The sequence below is a fragment of the Phacochoerus africanus genome, chromosome 7 (genome assembly GCF_016906955.1).
Source record: "Phacochoerus africanus isolate WHEZ1 chromosome 7, ROS_Pafr_v1, whole genome shotgun sequence".
NCBI classification, from domain to species: Eukaryota; Metazoa; Chordata; class Mammalia; order Artiodactyla; family Suidae; genus Phacochoerus; species Phacochoerus africanus.
The window spans coordinates 15,702,725-15,714,992 of NC_062550.1; the positions used below are offsets into that span (position 1 = coordinate 15,702,725).

Here is a 12,268-nt window from a genome sequence, read left to right on the forward strand (position 1 = left end):
TCTTTTATATCCAGAAGCCTGGGCAGAATAGGCAGAGATTCCTTTCCCCTGACACACCTGGGAGACAGGCAGCCACGCAACCTACTCACTCCTTGGGTTGCCTGCTTAATGCAGCCTTCCTGGGCTATCCTTTCTAAACTAGACCACTCCCCTTTTTTTAATTCTCTAGGATAACCCTCTTGGTCACAATCTGATGATCTTTTTTGGTCTATCTTTCCCACCAGAATATATGCTCCACCAGGAGGACAGTTTCCTGTTTTGTTTTGTGTCCCTAGCACTTAGCACCATTTTTCTGACACACACAAAATGTGAAGCAAACATTGGTTGGTTGGTTGGTTGGTTGACAGAACAGACGAAAGGCAGGCAGTATGCCCTGGATACCATGGCATGGTTGGACCTTTCCACCCCATCTCCCTTGCAGGGATTGATACAGGGTTGCTTCTCTGGGCAAAAGGATACTGTCACAGTAGAGAGTTTTCTGGCCAAAACAGCGCAAGTATCATGGAGATCGGTCAAGAAACTACAAGGTGTTTCTTTTAAAGGATGATCAAGACTATTTTACAAAAATGCTAAAGGCAAGTGGCACCAAGTCAGGCTCTTTCAAGCAACTGGATTTTGTGATGGGCTCTCTCTCAGGGGTCCTGGGGAAAGGGGGCACTTTCTGGTCACTCTCACCAGGCAGAGTTCCCGCCAGGTCTGTGAACTGAGCTCAGGATGAGAGGCCTGGGGTCTGGGCCTGAGCGGAGGTCCAGAGATATGCGCTCTGCAGGGGGAAAGGCTGTTGGTGCTTACTTTGACTGTCCTCGGGTCCCGAGTCTTCTGGTGGTTAACTGAGGAAACTGCTGCCTTATGATCTGGAAGTCAACACAAGAATCAGTTATCCGTCGGGAAAAGCGGGGAGCACACTGACAGCTTATTTACAAACAACATCTAAAGGCGGGAAGAAAACATACACCCTTGGCTGTCATGACTTATTCAGAGCTCTTGGAGTCCCCGAGAAGACCACAGGTGTTAGGCAGGCAAGAAGGAGCACTTGAGCGATGGTGGAGCTCTGGATCCTCAGGGGGGTCTCCCTTGGCCGCCCTGAGCTTCGCCCTCCAACTCACAATCTAGGAAGTCTGCGTGTTGGTCCAGAACCTGTCACCCCCCTGTTGAAAGCCCTTCAAAGGCTTTCACTGCACCTGCAACTCCCCCCCCGCCCCGCCCCCAACCACCTCAGCCTCATAACCTGGTCCTTGCTCACCTCCTGGCCTCCCTCATCTCCAGCTCTCACCCTGATTCACTGGATCCCACCCATACTGGTTTTCCTTTTTTCCCTATTCCAGAAACATGCCAGGCTTCCTCCCTCCTGGGGGCCTTTGCACTACGATCCCCTCTGTCTGAGTGCAGTTTCACCCGGACTGTCATAAGTTTGGCTCCTTTGCTTACAACACTTGGGCCTCTGGGCAGAGGGGCCTTGTGACCAGCCAGGTGGAGTAACACAAGCAGACCCTCGCTGTCACATGACCCCACCTCACGTCCTGCCCTCACTCAGCACTCTCTTGGCTTAGTTGCTTACTCTCTGAGGGCTCATTTTCTGTCTCTCGGTACTTGAACATGAGTTCTATGAGAGCAGGGCCCAGCCCAGGGCACATGCTAAGAGCTCAGTCTGTGCTTGTTGAATGACAGAGGTCATCCTGGAGGGTAGCTTTTTTTTTTTTTTTTTTAGTGTTTAAAACTATAGTTGATTTCCAGTGTTGTGTGAATTTCTGCTGTATACCAAAGTGACCCAGTTATATAACTATGTAACTATCAACTATATAACTATATATGTGTATATATATAGATATCTATATGACTATATATATAACTATATATACACAACTATATATACATAACAGTTATAAACACATAACTATATATATACAACTATACAACTATATGTATAACTATATAACTATACAACTATATAACTATATAACTATAACCATATATGTGTGTGTATATATATATATTCCTTTTCTTATATTAGCTTCTATCATGATATATCCCAGGAGATTGGATATAGTTCCCTGGGCTGTACAGCAGGACCTCATTGCTTATCCATTCTAAATGGAATAGTTCGCACCTATTAACCCTGAACTTCTAGTCCCACTTCCTCTCCCCCTTGGCAACCACAAGTCGTTCTCCATGTCTGTGAGTCTGTTTCTGTTCTGTAGGTAGGTTCCTTTGTGACATTTTAGATTCCACATATAAGTGATATCATATCGTATTTGTCTTTCTCTGACTTACTTCACTTAGCATGATAATCTCTAGTTGCATCCATGTTGCTGCACATGGAATTATTTTGTTCTTTTTTTTTTTTTTTTTTGTCTTTTGCCTTTTGAGGGCCACTCCCGCGGCATATGGAAGTTCCTAGGCTAGGGGTCTAATCGGAGCTGTAGCCGCCGGCCTATGCCAGAGCCACACACAGCAACGCGGGATCCAAGCCACATCTGCAACCTATACCACGGCTCAGGGCAACGCTGGATCCTTAACCCACTGAGCAAGGCCAGGGATCGAACCCATAACCTCATGGTTCCTAGTCGGATTCGATAACCACTGCGCCACAACGGGAACTCCTATTTTGTTCTTTTTTAATCCTTTACTCATCTGCATAGTGGAGGATGCTAACTGCTGCTACCCAGGACAACCACATAGCTTTGCCAGAAACCTACCAGGAGGTGCCAAATGCCAAGGTGAAAGCACAACCAAACACAAACACCTCATTCCCTGGTGTTTACAGTGGTGATGTTTATCAAGAATTCTGTGAAAGGGCTTTGCAGCTAGAGTACCTGGATTAGATCCAAGCGCAGCCATTTGTGGGTTGTGGGAAAGTCATTTAACATTCAAATGACTCAGTTGCTTCATTTGTAAAATGGGAATGATAACGACTTGTACCTCAGAGAATTTTTGTGAAAAATTAAAAAGTCAGGGTATGGAAATAATTTCCAACAGTGCCCAGCACTTAGTAAATGGTCAATAAACATTACCCGTTATTACCATTGGCTGTCCGGATGACTATTCATTCCTTTTAGTTTTACATTTTTTGGGTTTGCGTGTGTGTGTGTGTGTGTGTGTGTGTGTGTGTGTGTGTGTGTCTCAAAGGTTTATTAAAGTACAATTGATTTAGGTTAAGGTTGTGATCATTTCTGCTGCACAACAAAGTGATTCAGCCATACATATACACATCCATCCTCTTTCAGATTCTTTTCCCATATAGATTGTCACGGAATACTGGGCTCAGTTCTCTGTGCTATACAGCAGGTCACTGTTGGCCAATCATTCCATAAACCTCAGTGTGCATATGTCAATCCCAAACCCAAAGTCCATTTGCCCCCTCCCCCCTTGGTAACCATAAGCTTTTCAACGTGTGAGTCTGTTTCTATTCTGCAAATAAGTTTATTTGTAGACTTTTTAAAATTTTTTTTTTCTTTTTTTTTTAGGGCTGCACCCATGGCATATGAAGGTTCCCAAGCTAGGGGGTCACATTGGAGCTGCAGCCACCGGCCTACACCACAGCCACAGCAACGTGGGATTTGAGCCGAGTCTGCGACCTATACCATAGCTCATGGCAATGTGAGGCCAGGGATCAAACCTGTGTCCTCATGGATACTAGTCAGATTCATTTTCCACTGATCCACAACAGAAACTCCTTTTTTTTTTAGATTCCACTTATAAGTGATATGGTACGATGTTTGTTGTCTACCATACAATCCAGTAAAACCACTCCTGGATTGCTGCACTATTACAATAACCAAGACATGGAAGCAACCCCAATGTCCATCAACAGAAGAATGGATAAAGAAGATGCAGTATATATATGCAATGGAATATTACTCAGCCATAAAAATGAATGAAATAATGCCATTTGTAGCAACATGGGTAGACCTAGAGATTATCATACTAAGTGAAGTAAGTCAGACAGTGAAAGTCATTCGTTCCCTTTTATTTCCAGGGACTTTTTTCTTTAGTGGTTCTTTTAACTTTTTTTCCCTTGTAATATAGCATTTTGAAAGGCAGGCACAGTCAGAGAACACGAGCCTGTGCTGGCTGCCCTTTGTGAGAGATACCGTTGCTGATACCTGCTGGCAGGGCCGGAACCGTGAACACCTTCTCAGAGGGGGGATGAGTGTCTACTGACCCCCTCACACCCTCTTCCATTCACACTGATATTCTCTTCAACTGGCTGCTCATTCATCCAGCAAACATTGACGGCAGCCCTATTAGTTGTATGAACTTGGACATACTGTCTAATCTCTCTGTGCCTTAGTTTCCTCCTCTGACGTCTGGGGACTCTGGGCCTTCTGTAGTCCTCCCTGCCTGGAGGGCTAGAGGATGGTGGCCTCAACTAAACTGGCATCAGCAGGGTGGAAAGAAGTGGGCAAATTAGAGAGAAATTGAAAACCTAGAATGGGCAGTGTCAAGCTGAATTATTTCTGTGCATTAGGAAGCTGCTGACTGTCTGCAGGGTGGAGAATGGATGGGAAGGTGTCCTCATCTGAAAATGGGTGGAAAAAAGCTGAATTCCTCACAAGGATGGTTTAGAGATTCCAATGAGATAACATCAGGGTACCACTTTTGGAAGTACAAAGTAAAAAACATTTTAAAGATTATCTCATAGTGATGATACTAATAAAACGATGCAATAATTCTCAGAATTCCTTGGGAGTCACTTTTGAGGCAACATATCCCTGGTTTCTATATCCCTAACTCCTGTAAGCATAGGATGTGGGCTTCTTGCTTTGTCTATATCCCTCTCAAATTGGTTTGACCCACACATCCACAAAAGAGGAAAACTTGAATTTCAAAAAGATACATGAACCCCAATGTTCACAGCAGCACTATTTACAATAGCCAAAACACTGAAGCGACTCAAGTGACCACAACAGATGACTGGCTTAAGAAGATGTGGTACATACACACAATGGAATACTACGCAGCCATTAAAAAGAATGAAATGGGAGTTCATTGAGTTCCCGTTGTGGCTCAGTGGTAACAAACCTGAGTTTCCATGAGGATGCGAGTTTGATCAGTGGATTAAGGATCAAGTATTGCCATGAGCAACAGTATAGGTCACAGATGCAGCTCAGATCTGGTGTTGCTGTGGCTGTGGCAGCTGCAGCTCCAATTTGACCCCTAGCCTGGGAACTTCCATATGCCATGGGTATGGCCCTAAAAAAAAAAAAAAAAAGACAAAAAAAGAGGAATGAAATATTGCTGGTTGCAACATGGATGGACCTAGAGGGTATCATACTAAGTGAAGTAAAACAGACAAAGACAAATATTATATGATATCACTTATATATGGAATCTAAAAAATAACACAAATGAATCTATAAACAAAACAGAAATAGACTCACAGACATAGAAAACAGTCCTACAGTAGTTACCAAAGGGAAAGGGGGAGGGATAAACTGGGAGTATGGGATTAACAGATACAAAGTACTATACACAAAATAGATAAGCAACAAGGATTTACTGTACAGGACAGGGAACTAGATTCGATATCTTGTAATAACCTACAATGGAAAATAATCTGAAAAACATATTAAACTAAATAACTTTTCTGTACACCTGAAAGAAACACAACATTGTAAATCAACTATATTAAAAAAAAAAAAAAAGCTGTTGTGATCCAAAGAAAATGCAGTATTGAAGATGGGGTCTGACCAGGGGTGGGAGTGGGGGGTCAGAGCCAGGAACTCTCTAAACACTCTGCCCGTTATGCAGCCCATGACCAGACCAAGATCTAGTGGTGTCATCACCTTGAGCCACTTTTATTAACCTCTGGCCAAGTATGCTCTCCAGATGTTCATCACATGACCGGTTTCAGAGTCAAGATGTGAGCCAGCTGTTCACAGGGTACAACACTGACCCAGTCTAGACACTTCAGCAGAGATGGGGGGAGAAGTGTAAAGCACATCTGAGCGTTCTTCACATTGGTTAGAAGTCGGTTATGATGTGGGTTCTAAGTTTCCTATCAACCCAGGACAAGAAAGTAATACAATAAAGTTACAAGAGTCCCAGTATCCATAAGATAAACACACACCAGCTGCTTAGGAAAAGCAGAGATTTTTAATATTTGGGTCTGGGAAATTTCCTCTATGCAGCTGGGGCCATGTCCAACGCTCTCCTACTGGCATCCCTTGTGAAAATGATCCCGAGTGCTGTAAAGGGTGTGGTAAAATTGAAAAGCTCCCAGGTTGCTGATAACATTGTTTATTATTATAAGCCTTCTGAGAAGGAGTTTCATAATGTATATCAAATGCCACAAAATACTCGTACTTTTTGACCTATTAATTCCAAGGAAATAATCTAAAATAAGAGAAAGCTCTGCTTTTGGAGTGGATAAGCAATGAGCTTCTGTGGCATAGCCCAAGGAACTATATCTGATCACTTGTGATGGAACATGAATGATGGAGGATAATGTTTAAAAAAGAACATATATGTATATACGTATAACCGGGTCACTCTGCTATATAGCAGAAGTTGACAGAACACTGTAAATCAACTTTAATAAAAAATTAAAATTAAATAAGATAAAAATTATGTGCCAGAAAAAAAAGAGAAAGCTCTGTGCAGGGCTACTAATGAGAATGAAAAATTGGAAACAACATAAATGTGCAATGACAGGGAACCGGCTAAACAAATGACTGATATACACTCAATAGAATATTACTCAGCATTAAAAATGATGGCAATAAAATCTGTTACAACATAGAAAATGCTTAAGACATAATGTTAAATGAAATAGCAAATCCCAAACTACATTTATGCTATGGTTGTAATTTATGTTTTTACAAATATAGAAATGGAAAAATAGAAATGGATCTTTTTAGGGTAGTAGGATGGTGGGCAGAACAAAAAAAATTTTTGTATAACATTTTGTGTACAAAATCAACTTTTTTTGCAACTAGAAAAGGATTTTCAACTAGAAATATTCTTTTTTTTAAGTTATTTTTATTTATTTATTTATTTTTGTCTTTTTGCTATTTCTTGGGCCGCTCCCGCGGCACATGGAGGTTCCCAGGCTAGGGGTCTAATCGGAGCTGTAGCCACCGGCCTACGCCAGAGCCACAGCAACTCAGGATCCGAGCCACGTCTGCAACCTACACCACAGCTCACGGCAACGCTGGATCGTTAACCCACTGAGCAAGGGCAGGGACCGAACCCGCAACCTCATGGTTCCTAGTCGGATTCGTTAACCACTGCGCCACGACGGGAACTCCTAGAAATATTCTTAATTGATGAGTGAAGTTCAAGATAAGCTTGAAAGAAGCACCAAAAACACCAAAAACCTAAAGGAATGTTATAGTGGTTGTTTTTCTTTTCCTTATTCCTTTTTTTTTTTGGCCAGGTCTTGGACAGGTGAAGGTTCCTAGGCCAGGGATCAAACCACACCACAACAGTGACCCGAGCTGCTGCAATGAAAATGCTGGATCCTTAACCTTCAGCACCACAAGGGAACTCCCTTTTTCTTATCCTTTTTAAAAAACAAATCATTCCCTATAAACAACATGTAGATAACTGTAAAAAGCAGAATTGATATTTTATTTTGTTTTCTTTCTTTTTCTTTCTCTTTCTTTCTTTCATTTTTGAGCTTTATTATTACTTGATTTAAGAAAATGGGCAAAGTTCTGAAATCTTTCTAAGTGTTAATCCAAATGGAGTCTCAAACAGTGCCCACGAAGCAAACATCAGTGCCTAGCCCTCCGCTAAGGTACCAGGGGCCACAGACTCTGGTCCAGAGAGGTGCCAAGAACCATTGGGAAATGAGGACAGGTCTTCTGGAGGCCCTGTTTTTATTCTGCCTCTGAGAGGCAATAAAATATAGAATCAGTATGTGTATAATTCTTTGCACTATGATCTTGAGGAATTAGCTGGACCTGTGAATTCATCAATTTAACTTGTTATTTCCCTCCAGAGCTGATGGGTTTTACTTATTCCTTTTGAATAACGTGTGGATCAATATATGCAGCTTTACCATCTTTGTGGCCAGCATCACCCTCTGCTGAGTCACCCAAGACAGAAGCAAGACAGACTCCACTCTCTTCCTAACACGGCACAACCCATCCTGCTGATTCTGCCCAAAGCATCCAGTGAACTCAGCCACTTCTCTTGACGCCCTGCCCCTGCCCAAGCTCCCCCCTCCCTCCTGCCCCTGTGACCTCTCACCTGGGCCACAGATGCATCCTCCTAACTGGGTGCCCTCTCCCTCCCGTCTTTCTGCCCCGCCAGCAGGCTCTTTCTAAAATCCAAATGTGACCATTTCATTTCCTTGCTGACAACCATGGGTGCCTTCTTGTAACTCACGCTGGATAAAATTCCAGCCACCTCAGGCTGGTCCATGACACCCTCTATGACCTACCCCAGCCCATTCCCCAGCCTCAAATACAGCTCCCCCCCGCCCACGTGCTCCCTGAGCACCAGGCACAAGCTGGCCCCTCTGCCTGGAATGCCAAACCCATGCTGTCCCCTGCCCACCCCTGAGGAACTCGTCTCTTTCTCTGAGCCTCCCCCATTTCCCCTGAACCCTGCCCATGAAGCCTCAGTTGCCCCTTGCCTCTTTTTCCCTTGCAAGTTGGGAAGAATTGGGATACAGTGATTAGGCACACAGACTTTGGGGTCATGTCCTGGCTCAGGCACTGTGCCGATCACTTTACATGTATTATCTCAGTTAATCACTACAACAGGTCAGGTTCCATCGCTATTCCCTCTGTACAGATGAGGAAGTTGAGGCTTGGAGAGGCTGCACAAAGCCATACAGCTCACAAGATGCAGACCCAGGATGCAAACGTACCCAATCTGACTCGACACTCTACCACAACAATATTATTGCCTCTGGATGAATGAAGGTGCCCCCAAGTCCCCCATTCCTTCTTTCAACAGCAACCTTTCTTTTTGTGATGTCATATTCTTGCATTTATACAAGTTAGGCGTGTTTGAGGAATGAAATGATTTCTCGTTCCTGTTTACCCTGCCATGGTGATTTCAACTCCCCCCCACTTTGACCCTCTTGGAAACATTCTGGTGGCCTCTGCTGTGAACAGGATGTGAGAGCCCTGCCCCCAAATGTGCTGGGGAAGCAGGGGAACAGCAGAGAGGACCAATATCAGCAGGCAGCCTGGTGTCTCCTCTGAGGTTAAATCTACCTGCATCCAGTAAAGTACCAATCTGGCATTTAAACACTTCTCCTTCAGCTTGACGAAAATATTAACTAAGCAAAAAGTCGTTCTGTTTGGATAACTGAGGTCCCCAAGCGGATTTACTCCAGGGGTCAATCCAGATCAATATCTGTCTACTCAGTGGCCTCAGACAATTCACCACCACAGCTGACTCACAGAGGCTCCTTTACCTGGAGCTCAGACACTCTTGTGTGAGGCCACGTTTTCCTTCCATCTTTTGCTTTGTTTTGTTTTGTTTTAGGGCTGCACCTGCGGCTTATGGAGGTTCCCAGGCTGGGGATCTAATCAGAACTACAGCTGCTGGCCTGTGTCCCAGCCACAGCAACGCCAGATCCAAGCCATGTCTGCAACCTACACCACAGCTCACAGCAACAACTATCCTTAACCCACTGAGCAAGGCCAGGGATTGAACCCGCAACCTCACGGTTACTAGTCAGATTCGTTTCCGCTGTGCCATGACAGGAACTCCTTCCTTCCACCTTTTCTCTTGAAATTTCCTTACGTGAACGCCATCCAAATCAGACTCCTGGGTGCAGTTTAATTCTCTAAATGCTTCCCGGCTTCTGGGCTCTGAACCTCTGTACCTTCTACCGGCACCCGTCTACCCACCCCCCCACCACCATGCCCTCAAACCCACCCCCCAGCGTACCCTCCTCCATGAAGACCTTCCTGATTCCCTGACCAAGTAAGAGCTCTTCCTTTTCCAAAGTGCTGCACCTGCTACTTCCAGTCTGTGACCAAGTTCCAGCCTTCCCCTATCATGGATATATCCTGATTGTCCCTAAACCTCCATCTCCACCAGCCCCAGGGCCAGGATCATGCCCCTGGATTGCTGCAGTGGTCTCCTCATTGCCCTGGCTGCCATCATGCCTCACCCCAACCACTTCTCTGTGAAGCCTCTGGACAAAGTCCAAACCCACCAGGTCCTGTCTTCATTCCAGCTCACCCTTCCGCTCTCCTCTCCCACCCCTGGTGCTCACGGAACATCGTTCAAGTCTCATGAACACATTGTGTTTTCTCTTACTCTGGCCTTTTCTGCAGGCTGATCCCATTTTCTGGAACCTTCTCTGCAGGCGCTTTGCCTGCTTAAAGTCTATATATCCTTCAGATCTTACTTGTACCTCATTTTCTCCCAGAAATCTTCCCTGGGCCACTTACTTGGTTTAAGTGACCATAGTTACGTGGTCCGCTGAATCTTCATAACAAGTCAATGGTCTATTCAGCTCTACGAAGTCCTGGCCTAGGCCTATGACTCCACACAAACCAGATCTCCAGCCTCATTGTCTCCTGCTCTTCCCCATGCTGGACAAGCTGCACCTTCAATAACCATAGCAGGCTGACTCATGGCATATAGCTTACATTCCTTCAGCCGCAAACATACGCTGATATACACCAAACATTTTGCAGGCACTGGGGGATAGAACAGTGAACAAAAGTGGGACAACCTTTGCTTAGGAAACTCACCTTCTAGTAGGAGAAGACCAAAAATAAACACATAAAAAGAGTCAATATATCTTATATTAGATAATTGCAACAGAGAAGGACACAAAAAGCAGGGCGAAGGAAATAGGGAAATGGGGGTGGGGAATGTTATTTTATTTAGGGCAGTCAGGACTCAGTGATCAAATGTGGCATTAGAGTGGTGACTTGAAGGGAGTGGGGGAGTGGGCCTTGTGGATATCTGGGGGAAGAGAGTTATAAGTAGAGGGAGCAGCCCGTGCAAAGATCCTGGGGTAGGAGCTTGTTTGATGTGTTTCAAGAAGATTCAGGAGCTCAGTGTGGCTGGAGCAGAATGAGAGAAGCAGAAGATGAGGTCAGGAGGCTGGGAGGGTTTGAAGGAACATAGCTCATGTGGGCCTTGCAGGCCTTGGTAAGCATTTCTGCTTTTACTCTGAATGAGATGGGGAGACATTAGGGGGCTTTTAGCAGGGAAGTGGGGAACAAGATCTGATCCACCCTTCAAAAGGATCACTGGCTGCTGAGTTGAGAGCTGACTGCAAGCGGCAAGGGTAGAAGCAGGGAGACCAGTCAGAGGCCACTGTGGTGGTCCAGGTGGGAGATATAATGGCCCAGGGTATTAATTCATTAACTCAACACATGAAAGAAAGAATGAATGAATTGTTCCTCTTTTGCTGGCCACTGAAGTTGACTGCAGGGTTGTATTCATACAAATGATGCTTTAAGCAATACTTTTGGCATAGGATTTTATTGTGGATATTTTGTTTTTGCTTTTTTCCCCTCCTAATAGCTTCTCGAGCATGGAGATGCTTGATCAAAGGGGAGAAACATTTCAAGATTCTTAAAACAAACTGTCAAGTTGCTTCCCCTGAAGTGTAGAAGGGTATTACCACTTAAAAAAAAAAAATGTGCTAAATTGAAGAACCAAAAAAAAAAAAAAAGACTTTGTCTCTTTCTTCCATTTGAGCACCAGGCTTCTTCATCTATCAAATAGGAATAAAAACACTTGCTCAGCCAGTCTTGCAGGCTTGTGGCAGGATCCAGGTGGTTAGGGAGTGGACATTCAGCCTTGCCTCCCGGGCTTTGTCGGCCCAGAGTAGGAGGGAGGAGGGTAGGCCATGGCCTCGCTGGGACTACATTGGCTGGACGGGTGGAGAAGAGGGCCCAACTGCCCAGGAAGGCCACCTCTGCTGACATGTTTCTGCCTCCTTTATGATGTCTTCCACTAGCCATCCCCCCTTTTCCAGAACATTCTTTCCACTGACAGAGGTAGCACTCTATATGTCAATCCTTTCAGGATCTCCAGAGGGTTCTTATTCAACTCAGTTTCCAGGCTTCTGTGGTATATTATGGCCACCCAAGCAATATCTTTGCATGGGTAGAATATTTAATTCCATTTGTAAAACTGCTTCTTCTCTAAAAATATTTGAGGGCCAAATATTTGAGAACCTCCTCCTTAAAAAGAGAGAAAGTCCATTTCAAATAAGGAACTAGGAGGAAAGGAAGGGCTGTTTCGGGTTGGGTGGGGGATGGGCACCGCATCGATCTGGTGCCCACTGGAGGTCGAGACTTTTCCCTCTCTGAGCAAAGAAAGCTGTTGCAGA

The 12,268-nt window shown here is 44.6% G+C and overlaps 1 protein-coding gene across 2 annotated transcripts in view; it reads right to left on the bottom strand.

Annotated features, from left to right (window-relative positions):
- Window positions 1-12,268, bottom strand: part of RFX4 (regulatory factor X4) — a 170,251-nt gene that overhangs the window by 72,706 nt on the left and 85,277 nt on the right. For both annotated transcript variants that reach the window (XM_047786475.1, XM_047786474.1), the window contains exon 5: window positions 793-854. In XM_047786475.1, the coding sequence (XP_047642431.1) occupies window positions 793-854 (62 nt within the window). The remainder of the gene's footprint in view (window positions 1-792; window positions 855-12,268) is intronic.